The 17,746-nt window shown below is 48.5% G+C and overlaps 1 protein-coding gene across 3 annotated transcripts in view; it reads left to right on the top strand.

The window, feature by feature from the left end:
- The window catches only part of CAPN15 (calpain 15), a 43,673-nt gene that overhangs the window by 10,478 nt on the left and 15,449 nt on the right, over window positions 1-17,746 (top strand). For 2 of the 3 annotated variants that reach the window (XR_005780477.1, XM_040440090.1), the window contains exons 1-5: window positions 2,328-3,009; window positions 9,648-10,800; window positions 14,193-14,401; window positions 16,657-16,840; window positions 16,924-17,147. Coding sequence is in view for 2 of the 3 variants with exons in the window: in XM_040440090.1 (XP_040296024.1) it covers window positions 2,852-3,009; window positions 9,648-10,800; window positions 14,193-14,401; window positions 16,657-16,840; window positions 16,924-17,147 (1,928 nt within the window). In the remaining variant the exon portion in view is untranslated. Of the gene's footprint in view, window positions 1-2,327; window positions 3,010-9,647; window positions 10,801-14,192; window positions 14,402-16,656; window positions 16,841-16,923; window positions 17,148-17,746 lie in introns of those variants that run through there. The other variant, XM_040440091.1, reaches the window with a different exon arrangement.

Below are 17,746 nucleotides of genomic sequence, written 5' to 3'. Positions count from 1 at the left end.
CACCTTTTGCTGAGAAAGAGAATGCCAAGAGTGTGCAAAGCAGTAATCAAAGCAAAAGGTGGCTACTTTGAAGAACCTAGAATATGACATATTTTCAGTTGTTTCACACTTGTTTGTTATGTATATAATTCCACATGTGTTTTGATGCCTTCATAGTCATGAAAATAAAGAAAACTCTTTGAATAAGAAGGTGCGTCCAAACTTTTGGTCTGTACTGTACACCCCATGTCGATGACTCCAAATTTGGAAGTATCCCAAACAAAAGGGATAATAATTTAAAGGGGCGTGCAGAAGGGTGTGACAAAAGTGTAACCTTTTTTTTTTCTTCAGAAAACAGCGCCACTCTGGTCCATAGGCTGCTTCTGGTATTGCACTATCCACTTCAATGAGATTGAGCTGCAGTACCAGACACAGCCAGTAGAGAAGGGTGGCACATCTCGCACAAATTCAGATGCCCACGTTGGCATTTTGTACGTGCTTCCATATTATTTTTCTAGTGCTACGTGTTTTTTTATTCCTCTGCATTAATCTGTATGTACGAGGTGCATCGGCTGCAGACCCAGAACGCACAGCGTCATTACCCAGGGAGCCGTAACCTCTCCTCCAGCCGTGCCAGCTCCTGCCTTCTGCCAGGGTAATGCTCTCCGCGCTCATCCTGCCTGTGCTGGCATTTCCCTCTTACATGGCATTAAAGCGTGTCACTGCTTCAGTTTCTATATCCTAGGTCTGCCCTGGGCATTCTCACTTCGTATGATAGGTGCTGTAATCTGTATGCGGGTGCCTTGGCACCTCTGAACATTTGGAGGAGCCAGTGCTGCAGGTAGTTGTAGTTTGTAATCATTCTGCCATTGCCTGGGATGGAAATTGACTTCCTTAGGGGCTGGTGCCAGGATTGATGCTGAAGTGTAAAGCATGGCGGAGAGAGTGAGCCGACGCTCCTGAAGAGCCCATGTGTGTGTTTTTTTTTTAAAGACTGTGGACAGTGCAATAAGCTGATGCCCTAGCCGGGATCCTAGCTTAAAGCAGGGATGCTCAACCTGCGGCCCTCCAGCTGTTGCAAAACCACAACTCCCACCATGCCCTGCTGTAGGTTGATAGCTGTAGGCTGTACAGGCATGCTGGGAGTTGTAGTTTTGAAACAACAGCTGGAGGGTCCTGTCCCTGACTCATCTTACGTACAGGACTCATCTCAGGTTAATTTGCATATGTATCAAATCGTTTTTTTTACACAATAAAAGCACACAGAGCTATGGGGACTGGGTATTGCGGATGTGCTACCGCCATCTAGCAACCCATGTCCTCAGCTCTATACCCCAAATCCAGGTGACAGGTTCCCTTTAAAGGGTTGTGCTCTTCCACAAACGGCTCCACACCTGTCCACAGGTTGTGTCTGGTACTGCAGCCTCGCTCCATTGCAGTGAATGAATCAGCCCGTGGAGCGTTGTGGGCATGTTCCTGAACAACTCCTTTAAGACCGCTGCTGGGCATCTAGTTTAACCCCTTATGGTCCTCTTGTCATGATGGGTGAACGCGATTCATGATGATGTGTGGATACAGCTACAGGCTTTCTAGGGAGTGTTCCCCCTACTGTGTATCCGCTCGTAGATCCCTGATTATTGGCATTTATTAACGGGAATGTTTTTTACCTACTGTGTACACATGAAAGGGTTTTCCAGCACACCCCATAGTCTGAAATGGAGCATGCTGTGCACATGCAAGACCTGCCCTGCATTCCCGTTCTGCATAATGGGGGTCTCAATGATGGGAACTTTCCCTCTCTGCATAGTGGTAACATTCTAACTGCCATCAGCCACCACTAGAGGGAGCTGTGACGCATACTGCCTACTTTATTGAGTTCAATGTATAGAGCTCCCCCTAGTGGTGACAGAATATATAATGGAATGATGCAATGATCACTTAGGGGCTACTGAGTGACCACAATGGTGCAGTGATGCCCCCCGGTGGCTTTGCCATTGAGTATACACTGTAAATGACCTGTTGACAGATTTCACACCCAATCCAGGGGTAAGACGGCCGACTGGTCACTTCAAACTGTCCCACCTTTCTGCATGAGTTCAAAGCGGGCGCTTGTTTTTCCACCCTGACTGTTGCGCATTTTGCCCAGCGGAGCTTTGAACATATAGTAGGTGTACCTGCTCATCCTGAGCCGCCTGGTTCATGAACAGAATGTGAGGATTTCAGTGAACGCTGACAGGCAAAAGAGGGCTTAGAGGCATGTAACTGCATAGGTGTCATGCTATGGCAGGATATCAAAAGAGGTCACACAAAAAGACCGGGGGGGGGGGGGTAAATAGAGGTAGCTTTAATGTTAGGATACACATGGGTGCCAAGTATGTACGTTCCGGAAATGAGCGCCGCTCCCTGCAGTCCTCTCGCCCGTCGCTGGCATGTACGGGCACATTTTACAGTTGCTTAATGGCACTTTTTATAGACTGCTCCGCGGCCGATGATCTTCCATGTGCGTTTTTTTTATCTTTTATTATTAGATTACACGTATGACGTTGCAGTAATTACATGTGAATGCTGACGGACGAGTTCCGAGTCTTTCCGTCCCGTCACCCGGTAATAACGTGGAAGGCATGCCTTCAATCAGTGTCACGCTCTCACCTGCCGACGCCTTCCTCGCCACAGTCCCTGGAGTCCTTTCTCACTTCCCCCTTCCTCCTTAAAGGTGATTCCTCCCGCCTCGTGCCCTCCTCCCTCCCTGACAGCTGTGCCCTCCCCGTCTTAGCTCGCACACACTCTCGCTCTGATGCCCTCTAACACCCCCTGGCACTCGCTACTCAGCTGTCTCGGATCTAGCCCGGGATAAGTTGTGTCACATTGAGACATGGGGAGCTCGGCATCTTCCCTGGCAGCGGAGGGCGAGTCGCACCCAGGCACCATGGGCACGGCGTACCCTGGAATCAGCCAGCTGGGCTGGCATAGAAGCGGACTCCTGGGGTCTGTACAGCAGGGCACAGTCGTTCCAACGTACAGGACACACGGGTAAGCGGGCACGTCTTCTCTTCGTTTGGTAGTTTATCATAAGCAATGTGTAAATTGTTGGTTGTATGTGCCATGGGAGCTTGGCATGGGTGTTAATGACTAATTGTAATGGGAGAGACTGGCACATCTGCCCGTCCGTGGGTGCAGTTTGCTATTAAATATCTGCTCTCTAGAGCTGCAAATGTTTTAATGTTTTAATTGCCCATCCACATGGGGTATTATGGGCATTAGGAGCATTAACTCCCCCCCCCGATCAGGGGTGACTGGCTCTTTAGGTGCCCCCAGTAGGTATTGCAAATGCCAATAATGGTTGTGATATATGGGTATGGCTAGCTTCAATCTGCCCATAGACCTGACCCTGTTGGCATTTGAACCCGTTTATCTTGGCGCTAACATCTATGGGGGTGCCATCCTTTTCAATCTGACCATACTGAAGAGATGATGCCAGGCGAACCTGTGAGGGGGCAGTGATCTTATTAGTTGGGGGGTCCCTGGATGGCTGATGCTGGGGAAAAATAACAGAGAGAGCTGGCAATGGTGGATGTCAGCATCCTTATTCCCCTGTAGCTATTGAAATAAACCTGCATCCTCGGCCAAGCCAAGTGTGCATGTGGATGGTGGCAGCAGGAGAATGAGCCTTTGGCCACCAGTGATTTCATGGGCACGTCCAGTGTAAAGGTGGCCGTACACATTACCTACAGATTTTAAAGTATATACTGCCCCCCAATGTCCGGGGGGGGGGGAAGGATGGGCATGTTGGATTACTGCATGCCCGATGTCTGATAGGGTTTTATTCCCTATTGTGAGCCGAGCATGCATGTCTCAGGGGCGACACGGCTCACCATGGGGAGTTGTAGTTTTGCAGAGAGGCAATGGTAATCAGAGAGTCACTGCCCAGTGTTAACCCTTCCCACTCCGGTCCTCCCTGTAAGGCCAAGTTCACACTTCAGTTATTTCCATCCGTTATTGTATAGTGACGCCTTCTCAGAGATCGGGTATAATGGAGCGATCTGCACCTGTTCTGTGGTTTTTTTTTCACCCGCAATAACTGGGCAAATAACTGAAGTGTGAACTTGGCCTAATCTGATTATTCTGAGCCGCGCAACTGCTTACGTTAGGAGAAAGTTGCACTAAGCCGTGACACATGGGATGAGCAGGTTCACACTCGGCAGGGACTTCACGTCGCTTCCTCGTGGATTTGGGCGCCGGTACCTTCGTGGTTGTGATTGTGCCGTCTTCTCTCGCTGCAATATTGCTTAAATAGTAATAACGAGTCCTCATCATCGTAAGGAACTGCTTACAAATGGCCGTTCAGCTCCCCTGACGTGCCTGATTTAGTCGTTTCTTGCATTCCCCATGAAATTACAATGCTTTGTTGTGTTTTTCTTTGAAGGATGCACCATTCCTCTGTTATTCCTCCTGAAAATGTATGAATGGATTACCCTTTCCTCACCATTCAGTGCGTAAGGGAAAAACAGAATGGTAATATCCATTCTACATTTCCAGGAGGAATAAATAGGCACATTCCGTTAGGAAATAGGCTTCAGAAAGTATTTTTGACGGAATAGCTGACACTTTTTAGCAATGACGACTCAAGGACTGGTCATCGGTTCATTAGGTTTCATGATGGAGGCACGGAGTACCTTATGCCTCGGTGATGATGTCACTGTTATTGAGCTTCCTCCTGTATACTGATGCAATGCCCTTCACCCCGAGAACCGCTGACTCTCACAGTTCTCCCGATCCAGCAGAGATGATTCGTCCTGAGGTATCGCACACACGGGTCGTCTTCCTCGGATACACAGGACTTGTGGTTGAAACATGACTCCCGGTAATTCAGGTTTGACCTTTTGGAGGTTCCTCATCTCTGCTGATTCTTAAGAAATCATAAAATCATAAAATGTGCTCTCCTTCTATTAGGGTTTGTGTGCCTTTAAATTAACCCCGAGGGCTCACAGCTGTCATGGCGGAGACGTGCCCCTGTAGAGCGCCGCCAATTCAATTAGTTCTCTTACCCTCCCCTCACATTTGGACATACGGACAATTATAAACTTACACCAGATGGTCGCTGTGGACTTGTTAGGCTCGGATGCCACGGTTCAGGGTCTTCAAGGGGTTGTCCAGAATTTTGAGAATGGTGGTGTAATCTTAGGATCTGACACCCCGCCAATTAGCTGTTACGATGTAGCACCAGAACTCAACAGCTCCGTCCATTGTGTCGTAGACTGAGCTGGTAACTGCAGTATTGTCCCCATTCACTTTAATGGGAACAATGCTGCAGTTACCAATGGACGGAGCTGTGGAGTTCTGGTGTCTACTTCCTGAACCGCAGCTACACGTTAACAGCTGATCGTTGGGGTTGGCGGGCTGTTGGACCCCCACATATCTGATATTGATGGCCTATCCTAAAGATAGCAAAATCCTAGATAGGCCCTTTTTAAAGGATCAGGGGCACAAACCCCAATGCATATGTATCCCACCAGGAAAATATATATATATTTATCAAATAATACCGCTATAACATAACCAATTACCACCATACAGTGATTAAATATTTCTGCCATACTGTTACTCAATAAAATGCACTATATGAAGACCCATATTACAACAATCCCGCTATACAAAGCTCAAATAATACCGCCACACCACGATCACTACATAGTATTACTGAATAAAATCCACTGTACAAAGACTAAGAATACCAGTGATACCTCTATACAAAACTCAAACAATAACGCCACAGCGGGACAACTAAATTAATATTACCATACTGTTACTGAATAAAAAACCGCTATGCAAGGACCAAAATTATTGTAATCCCACTATACAAGGCCCAAATAATACCGCTACACCGTAATCACTACATAGTGACTGATATTACCAGTGTTATCGATTAAAATTTGTACAAAGGCCCAGATTACCAATATATATAACCCTAAACTTCTAGTAGTAGTAATAGAGGGATGGCACAACATAGTCATAAGAATAGACGCTCTAGAATTGTTATTACATGGGGAATGCAAGTAGTTACTAAAACGGACATGTCAGGAGGGGGTGTCAGCTGGTCTACGACCCGCAAAAAATAGTGCCGCACAGGCCTATAGGGGGCTCCCGAAATCACGTGTACACGCTGTTTCATGAGCGAACTATTTTTGAAGTTGCAAAATCCAACCTGCATCCTAATCTCAAACTCCCCTTCATTAGCCGCAATAATTCAGCTGAAAAACGGGTGGTAATAGCGGTGCGTAAAATCATCATGGCGGCCGGGGTCTCCCAAGTCGTCCTGAAATTGGTTAATTCCCCTAATTGCAGGCACTGCAGTCCACACGTGCCGATTTCTCCGGAAGTAGTAGTAATCTGCTGTTACATGGCGTCTCGCTGGCTGATAGATTTCCATTACACATTAAGAAGGTTCTGCCAGGAAGAGCAGGTCCGCATTCCCAAACCCCCCCCCCCCCCCCCAGTGACATTAGTTTGTAGATAGAATATCACTTGTATTATGTCCCCTGACAATGATTCCTGCTGATAAATCTTAAAGGGGCATTAAAGTTAGAAAGAAAATCTCATACCTTTAAAATTCTCATCCCTGCCCCTTAAAGGGCATCTGTCAGCAGTTTTGTACCTATGACACTGGCTGACCTGTTACATGTGCGCTTGGCAGCTGAAGGCATCTGTGTTGGTCCCATGTTCATACGTGCCCGCATTGCTGAGAAAAAATATGTTTTAATATATGCAAATAAGGCTTTAGGAGCAACGGGGGCGTTGCCATTACACCTAGAGGCTCTGCTCTCTCTGCAACTGCCGTGCCCTCTGCACTTTGACAGTGCCAGGTGTGATGAAGTGTTCACCGCCTGGCCCTGTCAATCTAAGTGCAGAGGACGAGGCAGTTGCAAAGAGAGCAGAGCCTTTAAGAGTAACATCAACGCCCCCGTTGCTCCTAGAGGCTCATTTGCATATATTAAAATATCACTTTTCTCAGGAATGCAGGCAGATATGTACATGGGACCAACACAGATGCCTTCAGCTGCCAAGCGCACATGTAACAGGTCAGCCAGTGTCATAGGTACAAAACTGCTGACCGATGCCATTTTAAGGAAACCTCCATCACTATGGTAAAGGGGGCATTCTCCCTAGAAGCATGGAAGAATACAGTACCTCATGTGGATGGCAGGAGATGCAAGGCCTACAGGGCCACAGTAGGGGTTTCGTTGTATATGGACTATTACTAAGGTCTTTAATATAATTCAAATGAGCCTCTAGGAGCAACGGGGGCGTTGTCGTTACACCTAAAGGCTCTGCTCTCTCTGCAACTGCTGCGTCCTCTGCACTTAGATGGACAGGACCGGGTGTGATGAATCTGTTTTCACTGCCTGGTGCTGTCAATCAAAGTGCAGAGGGAGCGGCAGTTGCAGAGAGAGCAGAGCCTCTAGGTGTAATGGCAACGCCCCCGTTGCTCCTAGAGGCTCATTTGCATATATTACAACATAATTTTTCTCAGCAATGCGGACACATATGAACATGGGACCAACACAGATGCCTTCAGCTACAAATCTGCTGTAGTTTCACAACACCTGGAGTGGCAGAAGTTGCCGACACCACCCTACCTGACGTCTCCACCTCGTCCTTGAGTGGCGGATCCAGCCTTCGGCCTGTGACTTGCTTGGTAGATATAATTCTGGCTCCCAAGGAAACTGCTGTCAGCCACTTATTTTCTCTGCAGAGGCCACTACAGGGGAAAGGGGGTATTACATGTGGCCGTTCAAATGAATGGCAGACAGGCCAGATCTGCTGCTGTTTGGTTAGCGGTGTTCTGCTTGAGAACCCATCTATCTAATAGGACACGGGATTAAGGGGATGAGACAATCCCTTTAATCATGTTGCAGATATCTTGTGAATATCCGCTTCCTCCTGGGAAAATTTAATTTCTCATCCTGTTTGCTCAAGTAATGTTTGCTAAATCCTGCACTGTCCACACCCAGGTTTATCTTGCAGGACGACTGTTAACTTGTTGATTAAGCCCGATTAGATTAATAAATGCGTTTCCGTAGATTTAGAGCCTGTCCCGCGGTGCCAGGGCGACTGGTGAGACGTGCCACCTGAGAACTGCTGGGTCTGAGGACTCTCAAAGCTGAGAAGATAGGGATCGCCTCCATTACCTGGAGTAAACCTGCAAAGAATGTCTGATTAAAAACAAATCTCCTATCGTTTGGCGTCGCCTGCTCCTATGCAGACCTTTGTGTCTCCATGGTTACAGACTACAAACAAACCCTGTGTAGTCCCCTCCTGCGGTTACACTCCTTGCCTGCCACTTACTCCTGGTTAATTCGAGCAATAAGTAGCAGTAAGTTTGAAGGGAGTATGAGTATCAGACTACATTGTTTTTTTGTTTTAGTCTGTTACCATGGAGACTGCGGAATACACAAAACAGTAGGTTTTTTTTGTTTTTTTTTTATAATAAAAAAAAAGGGCTGTTCTAAGAAAACTCGTCCCATTGCAGGTGCTGTATACCCTTACTCACCTTTTTTATGTCCCGCTGAGTTCCCACTGGCGGCACATCCATTGCTCATGTAACTGCTGCTGCCAGTCGCCGGCCTCAGCAGTCACGTGCATGAACTTTCTTTCAAGATTGTTGGTCATACCCTCAGCGATCATAGTGATTGCATACCCTAGTGATATCACATCACCCCTTTAGGGTCCATTCACACGTCCGTGTGTGTTTTGCGGATCCGCAAAACACGGATACCGACAATGTGCGTTCCGCATATCGCCGGCACTTGATAGAAAATGCCTAATCTTGTCCGCAATTCCAGATCCGGGCAGCACATAGTGCGGCCCTTATAGAAATGAAAGGGTCCGCAATTCCGTTCCGCAAAATGCGGAACAGAATTTACGGACATGTGAATGGACCCTTAAGTCGCCCAGTGTATGACCCAGTGGTTAACGTGTATTTATCGCCATGTAACCTTGGAAATTCGGTATCATTGTGTCATCACTTACCATTGTGTACAGTCAGCGGGATTGTCACTGTCTACAAGGCCGAGGAGCCTCCTCTGTCCCTAGGCAGTGTTGGCTACTGCGTTTCAGCCCATTTATGGCTGCCATACAAGACGCAGCCCTGAACAGGAGGAGGCTGCCTTTCCTGATGAAAAAGAGAGCTTTTTGTGTAATCTTAGACAACCCCTTTAAATGATACTGAGCTGCAATCCCATACGCAGCCTGGGACAAATACAGACCTTCTTTCAAAATCATCTTGTATAACCCCATTAAAGGGCTCCTCTGAGACCAGGAACCCTCTTTTTAATATTGCTGGGTGCTCCAAGCTCCTTTCTTCTCCACTTCCGGACACCTCCGGACCAGAAGTCGATGGCCTCAGCAGTGACGTGTGCATCAGGGAGCAGAGAAGAAGGGAGCTCGGAGCCCGGCAATATCGAATAGGTAGGTAGTGCTGTCAGCAGCCCCGTGAGCGTGTTTATGTGCTTTTATATTGATTCCTTATCTGCTGCCTCTGATACGGTCCGCCATTTATTGTGCCGCTTATCTTTGTGACTGCCCTTTGAGCAAGGTGAAGAAAATCTGCAACCTTTACCAAGATATTGAGTGAAATGTTAAGTCATTTTTCTTCTCTTCCTTCCCCCCAGGCTTCCAGACCCCATGGCGGCCCCATCCCCCTGTAAGGAGTGGCCGTGCTGCCGTTGCACATACCTAAATTCCGTTGAGCTGCGACATTGCTCGATGTGTGAAGCTCCTCGCAATCTACCCGACCTCAACCACATCCTAAGACTGAGCTCGACCGAACAGCATTGGTCCTGCAGCCGATGCACCTTTTCCAATCTTACTCCAACCAACCCTTCACCTCCGCCAACGGGATGCCAGCTTTGTGGGTTCCTGCCGCCTCCAGACGTTCCCAATGGTATCTTTCGCGGACCGCACGAAGAGGCGAGATCCCCCGTCCAAGAATCCGATCTGGAGGATATAACTAGTCCTACTCTCCAGTCTACAGTAAATCCAGGTTGGAGTTGTCTTCGATGTACTCTTCATAACACTCCTGTGGCCACCTCCTGCTCGGCTTGTGGTGGACCGCGTAAATTGTCCTTGCCCAAAATACCACCGGAGGCATTGGTAGTTCCAGAAATTCTCCCACCCCCTGCTGCTTTTCAAGGAGCCGACGAACAAGCAACAGCTACTCTCCGTGAGCCAGACTCTCCCAGACCCTTACCCCCGCTGCCACTCTCACCGGGACCACACAATATACCCGTTCCAAGAAGCCGAAGAGAGGTGGTGCCAGACAACCCGCTCTCTCCTCCTCCTTCCGCCCCAAGTCGTCTTCCTAAACGCTTGAGTGTCTTGGAAGAAGAGGTAACGGCAGCTGAAACGACTCCATCCTCTGTTGAGCCACAGACTCCGGACACCAGTTGGTCATGCGGAAAATGCACTTTGCGTAACCTCGGTAGTGCCAGTAGGTGTTCCGTCTGCGGAGCAGTGCGGGCAGGCGAAAGCGAGAGTTCTACACCCGGAACGGAGAGCTTGCCATCCCCATCCGGCGCAGTAGTCCTCCCCACGCCGGTTCCCCGGAGGATAGAGTGGGCCTGCCCGGCATGCACCCTCATAAATGACACTCGCTGCCCACACTGCATTGCATGTCACACACCGCAGGGCTACATGGCCCAGCGGCGTAATGTGGGGGCGCGGATGCTGCGTCGCCGGGAGAGCATGAGGGCTGAAACCAGAAGGCAGACAGATGAAGGCGAGGCCAAAGAGCTTTGGGAGAACATTGTCAGCTTTTGCCGAGAGGTGAGCTTTATTATCGTCTACAACACGGGGCAAAAATGTGACTTTACCTTCCGTGAACTTTATCTTTTGTGTACGTGTGCAAATGAAGCCGGGAGGCAGCCGTTTCTGGACGCTGTGGCTTGGGTGTACTTCCTATTTGATACCTGTTGGCCTTCTTCCAGAAACAGCACCACCCTTGTCCACAGGCTAGTTCTAGAATTGCAGCTCAGCCGCATTCAAGTAATTGAACTTGAGATTCGCGCAGAGAGCGGCGCCATTTCAGGAAGAAAGCAGCCATGTCTACTGGGGTACATTTTTAAAAAAAATTGGTGCAAAATCAGACTTGAGGTATTGGTCAGGCTGCTGTACTATATCTTATTACAGAAAAACGCCTCTTTCTCCACTTATAAGCTACCTCTCCTTCCCTCTGTCTCATGAACTGATCATTCACTCTTAAAGGGGTTCTCCCGGATTTAGGTATTCATGTCATCAATATGAGATTGGCAGGAGTCTGATTCCAGGGGTCCTCGCCGATCAGCTGTCTGAGTGCTGCGGCCGTCATTCCCTTGGCCTAGGCGCTGCACAGCTGAGCTGCAATACCAAGCACAGTCACTATACAATAGACGGAGCTGTGCTTTGTAAGCTGCAAGGAGGCCATGGTGCTCACAGCCTCCTCAAATAGCTGACTGGCAGGGGTCCTGGGAGTCGGAGCCCCAGCGATCCCATATTGATGACCTACAGTACCCTGAGGATAGGTCATCAATATGTAAATTCCTGCTAAAATCCGCCTCAAGACAGATTATCAGCTCACTCAGGGATCAGGTTATTTGATGCTCATTAAAGAGATGGGGACAGGAGGGGGAGCTGCTTGAGGGAGACAGATGCACAGACACGGCTGCTTGCACTAGTTAGTTTTCTATCTTCCCCGAGTGCTGGATTCACAGCTACACTGCTATGTACTGCTGTATAATGTCATCCATGCTGCTGCTTCTGATGGGATCTGTAGAGATCCAGGGGAAAAGGATCCCCTCTTCCCTGTGCAAATATGACTGGTGACTTGCATCATAATACAGTGTCCATTATTTTCTACGAGAGTATTTTGTTCAGGTCCAAAACATAACCGTACATGGGTCCGTGCACTGAGGATGCTGTCAGCTTCATGCTATTTTTTTGACTGGAGATGTTGGGAGTGCTCTTCTGCCTGCTGTGGATATGTATTCTACATATGTGGCTCTCCAGCCATTGAGATACTACAACTCTCAGCATGGCCAACAGTCTTAGACCCCCAAGGTAGCCCTTGTGGTATGGTGCCACCTCTCCTCTAGTTTTAAAGCACCTAAGCCGCCCACGTGCCTAAACTTGCTGTGGGTCCAACACTCTTCTTTGGCTGACTGTCATGCCGTGATTGCTGGTGGTTCTAGGAGTCTATGCCCTAATCTGGGGATAGGAGATAAGTGTTGCTGATGGAAGAGCCGCCTATAGGGGGCACTAGAGTTGGTACTCTTCCTTCTGGAGGAGATCCATTTTTTACCCAGGGATCATTGCTCCAAAGACCAACTAGTTTGATCTCCTCAAGTAGAATCGGTAGCCTGTGAGATGATGTCAGACGTTGCCCCTTTGCCTCCTGATTGTGTTAGTTGTGGGTCGCCCACATCTGTTCTGCCCTCATCTCGCCCTGAATGACCTCACAGTGTCTGCTGTGTGAGATCTTCAGCTCGGTGGAAGCCAATCCCTGGCACGGCCTGCCCTTGTTCATTGTTGCGGGCAGCGATCCTGGTAACAGTTGTGAATGTGGCCACGTTCCAGTGAAGCCTCATCACCTGCACTGGAAGGGACTGTCAACACGGAGACCGCGAACTCGACACCAGACGCGAACCTGACACCGACGGTATTCTAAACTGCCATACACTACATGACAGCAGCGTGCACACAGTGACACAATGGTTTCTATTTAAAGTGCACCTTCCGTGTGACAAGTGAAGGAGGCGTAGGGGTTTAACCCTGTGAGTGCTGACACGTGAAATCTTAAGTGATCCGTCATACTCTGAGAACGTCTAATCTCCTGATCGCCCATATAATACACTGCAACACTTCAGTATGGCCTCATGCACATGACCGCTGTGTGTTTCGCGGTCCGCAAATTGCGGATGGCGTCCCTAATTTGCGGAACGGCGCGGACAGCCATTAATATAACTGCCTATTCTTGTCCGCAAAACGGACAAGAATAGCACAGGTTATATTTTTTATTTTTTTTGCGGACCACGGAACGGAGCAACGTGTGCTGTCCGCATCTTTTGCGGCCCCATTGAAGTGAATGGGTCCGCATCCGAGACGCCAAAACTGCGGCTCGGAGGCGGACCAAAGCAACGGCCGTGTGCATGAGGCCTAAAGCAGTGTAATTACGACTGTCAGTGGAACACAGGCTTCTGTACGGGGCAAGGCATTTTTTGGCCAAGAATGCAACCCATGGGCACCCTGCGTCTTGTTGTGGGAAGGCGATGGGATGACAGAGGGAACCCCCTGCCTCTCTCCAATCATTTAGATGCCTCGTTGCTATTGACTGCAGCAAATAAGGGGTTAAACAACTAGAATCAGAGTCACGTCCTGACTACGGGTTTAAAGGGGTTGTCCCATTAGGGATAGGGGCTTAGTGTCTGATTGGCGGGGTCCGACCATGTGAATAGGGTCCCATGATCTCCCAATTGAATGGAGCGGCAGACATCCCTGGCAGTGTTGCTGAATGGAGAAGAAAACTTGTTAATAGTTATAATTAGTATAAAACAACTCTAATAGGTTCCAGTTGAAGAGCGGTAACACTGTTGTAGGAAAGTGGAGTTCCCCTTTAAGCGATGTTAGATTGTGTATACTTTGTCTATGTTTACTTGGTTTTATACCTGGTTTCTCAGCCTTGGGCTCATGCACACGAGCGTATACCGGCCGGACCCATATTGCGGCCCGCAAACAACAGTTCCACAGTATACGGGTCCCGGCCGTTTGTCCACCGCAGACTTGAATGGGTTTGCAATCCGGAAGGTGCGATACGGAACAGAGGCACGGACCCCATGGAAGCACTACGGAGTGCTTCTGTGGGGTTTCTCTCCGTGCCTCCGCACCGCCAAAAAGTAGTGCAGACCATCGGATGTGGGTGGCGGACCCCATTCAATGGGGCATCATACAGCGGGCCCGACTGGTGCACATTCGTGTGCATGAGTCCTTACCTTGGCTTCCATCAATCTTGCAGCTTTCCACTTTCTGTCTCCTTCCATCGATCACTGCAATCGTGGACCCAGGTGCTCCTAACCCACATTTTCCGCGCTCATTGCACTCTCGGCGGATCTCCCTCTACTAACCATCTCTCATTCTTTGCCCCCTCCTGACACAATGTACTAATACTCGTCCTGTCCCCATCCCAGAACAGAGTGAATTTTGTGGATGACAGCTTTCCTCCGGGGCCTCATTCTGTCGGCTTTCCAGAGTCCAACAGCATCCAACAGAGGGTGAAACAATGGCTGCGACCGCAAGAGATAAACTGCAGTATCTTCAAAGAGCGCGGGGTGAAATGGTCCGTCTTTCGCACGCCGCGACCTTCCGACATACTGCAAGGGCTGCTGGGAAATTGCTGGTGAGTACATACATCATACATGTCATCATTATCATTTATCAGGGCTACTGGGGGAGTGATATATAGAGGGGGCCCACTCCGTCCTGAGCCTGTGGGACTGATGGCGCCGCTCTTCCCGTCCGCTCCATAGACCCGGAATGAAGTGACATGCAGGTGTGAACTTTTCAAGCCCTTTCTCATTTGTGGTCTTGTAGTGAGGAAGAACAGGAGATTTGGGACCCCCATTCTAGCGATCAATGGGGGTCTCCTCAGCGGAGCCCTCAGCATCAGATATGTATAACCCATCATGCGGATAGGTGAAAAATGTATAGGTATGAACCTACCGGAGATGACTACAGTCCTGATCAAAAGTTTAAGACCACTTGAAAAATGGCAAAGAATCCTATGTAGCATGGCTGGATCTTAACAAGGTTCCAAGAAGAGCTTCAACATGCAACAAGAAGAGATGGGAGTGAGACTAAACATTTTTTGAGCATTCAATTTAATGAAAACAACGAATAAACTGAAACAGGCTGTTTTTCAGCTGATCAAAAGTTTAGGACCACACCTCCAAAAAAAAAACTAAACCCCCCCAAAACAGAAATCCAACTTCCAAACATGAACTCAGTAATGAGTAGCTCCGCCGTTATTGTTTCGGCATGCTTGATGGAAGCGTTTCCATGAGGTGAGTGGGGACATTTCTCCAAGTGGTGAAGACGGCCGCACGAAGGCCATCTACTGTCTGGAACTGTTGTCCATTTTTGTAAACTTCCCTTGCCGTCCATCCCCAAAGGTTCTCAATTGGATTTAGATCAGGGGAACGCGCAGGATGGGCCAAAAGAGTGATGTTATTCTCCTGGAAGAAGTCCCTTGTCCTGCGGGCATTGTGTACTGTAGCGTTGTCCTGTTGAAACCCCAGTCGTTACCACACAGACGAGGCCCTCAGTCATGAGGAATGCTCTCTGCCACATCTGGACATAGCCGGCGGCCGTTTGACGCCCCTGCACTTCCTGAAGCTCCATTGTTCCACTGAAGGAAAAAGCCCCCCAGACCATTATGGCGCCCCCTCCACTGTGGCGCGTAGAAAACATCTCAGGTGGGATCTGCTTGTCAGGCCAGTAACGTTGGAAACCATCAGGACCATCAAGGTTACATTTTTTCTCATCAGAGAATAAAACTTTCTTCCACCTTTGAATGTCCCATGTTTGGTGCTCTCTTGCAAAGTCCAAACGAGCAGTTCTGTGGCGTTCAAGGAGACGAGGTCTTTGAAGACGTTCTTTGTTTTTGAAGCCCTTCAGTCTCAGATGCCGTCTGATGGTTATGGGGCTGCAGTCAGCACCAGTAAGGGCCTTCATTTGGGTTGAGGATCGTCCAGTGTCTTGACGGACAGCCAATTGGATCCTCTGGCTCAGTGCTGAGGACATTTTTTTGGGGTCTTCCACTTGACTTTTTGGTTCCATAACCCTCAGGATCATTTAAGAAATTCCAAATGACTGTCTTACTGCGTCCCCCCTCAGCAGCGATGGCGCGCTGTGAGAGACCCTGCTTATGCAGCTCAACAACCCGACCACGGTCAAAAAGGGAGAGTTTTTTTGCCTTTGCCATCACAACGTGTGACTACCCGACAGAAAAGGACAATGAATCCACATCTTTGCACAGATTTGGCCTTTTAAAGGCAGGTGGTCCTAAAATATGGATCAGCTGAAAAACAGCCTGCTTCAGTTTAATCGTTGGTTTCATTAAATTGAATGCTCAAAAAATGTTTTGTCTCACTTTTATGTCTTCTTGTTGCATGTTGAAGCTCTACTTGGAACCTTGTTAAGATCCTACAATGTAAAATATGTTTTTTTTTTGCCATTTTTCAAGTGGTCTTAAACTTTTGATCAGGACTGTATTTTCAAAGGCTGCAATACCAGACACAGCCCATGGTGGCGCTGTGTATGAGGGAAAAATAAACAGATATATTTTCTAATATTATTAACCCCCTTTGAAAAATCTGATAAATGGAACCTTGCCGGTCTTGAGAGTGCCAGATAATCGGGGTTACAGGGCAGATAATGGGCAGCTTTCCAAAAAGATAGCATGCTGATGCCAATCCACATTAGATTTGCAGTACCTAGCTCAAGGCACAACCCTTGGAGTCCTCTTTGGGCCTCATGACTGGTTGGTGCTACATGTTGGGGGGTTGGTACAGTAATAAAACCGCCATCTGACTGCACTGTATAAATAGAGCCTTATACCGCTGGTTACTGATTGAGCCCTGGTGATTTGTGTAGGTTTCTCAGTGCGCTGGCAGTGCTGGCAGAAAGACCCGAACTGGTGGAGAGGGTAATGATCACAAGGACCATATGCACAGAAGGAGCTTATCAGGTGCGACTATGCAAGGATGGAACCTGGACCACCGTCCTGGTGGACGACATGTTGCCGTGCGATGAAGCTGGCTATCTCCTTTTTTCTCAGGTGCGTGGAAACCAGCACCCTATCCCACAATAGATGCAGCACCGGCGCGCGGTGAAGCAGCGTGTCATTTGTCTTCCCTACAGGCCCAAAGGAAGCAGCTCTGGGTGGCGCTGATCGAAAAGGCTCTGGCAAAGCTTCATGGCTCCTACTTTGCTCTCCAGGCAGGTCGTGCTATCGAGGGCCTGGCCACTCTGACCGGAGCACCCTGCGAAAGCCTCATGCTTCATGTCAGCTCCACTAACCCCCGAGAGGAGACGGTAGACACAGATCTCATCTGGGCCAAAATGCTGAGCTCTAAGGAAGCCGGGTGAGAGCAGCAGATCTGTAGCAGAATGATGTCACTGGGGGGTCATTTATCAAAGATGGGGGTCTTACAGCGGTCTTTGATCGCCCCTGCGCTGCTGGAGAATGTGCTTAATTTATGACGCGCTGCGCGCCTCCTCATAAGTGAAGTGCACCCCCCCCCAATCCATGCGCCTGGAGTGAAAATGACTGCAGTAGTTTTCAAATGACATTTACATCTGTTTCCAGACGTCAATGTCAGTAAATTTGCTGGGGATGATTGACTCCCCAGTGGCGAGAATGGCGTAAAAACACAACATTTTGCCGCACGGACCTTGTAAAAAGTCGCAAAATGGGGTCTTGCAATTTTTTTATGTCAAAAACTGACATGGCGTTCTTAGTAAAGGACCCCCATTGTTTTTTCTTAATAATAATATTTCTTTATATAGCGCCACCACATTCATGTACAAAACAAAAGACATCACAGCGTCACTGGCTAATATATTACTGAATAACTAGGAGTGAGGACCCTGCTCGCAAGAGCTTACAATCTATGAGGAAATAGGGATGACACAAAAGGTAGCGTTTTTTTTTTTGTTTTTTTTATCCAATCTCCTACTCCAT

The sequence above is a fragment of the Bufo bufo genome, chromosome 7, assembly GCF_905171765.1.
Source record: "Bufo bufo chromosome 7, aBufBuf1.1, whole genome shotgun sequence".
NCBI classification, from domain to species: domain Eukaryota; kingdom Metazoa; phylum Chordata; class Amphibia; order Anura; family Bufonidae; genus Bufo; species Bufo bufo.
Note: the sequence above shows the minus strand (reverse complement) of the source record. Positions and strands in the feature narration are given on the sequence as shown.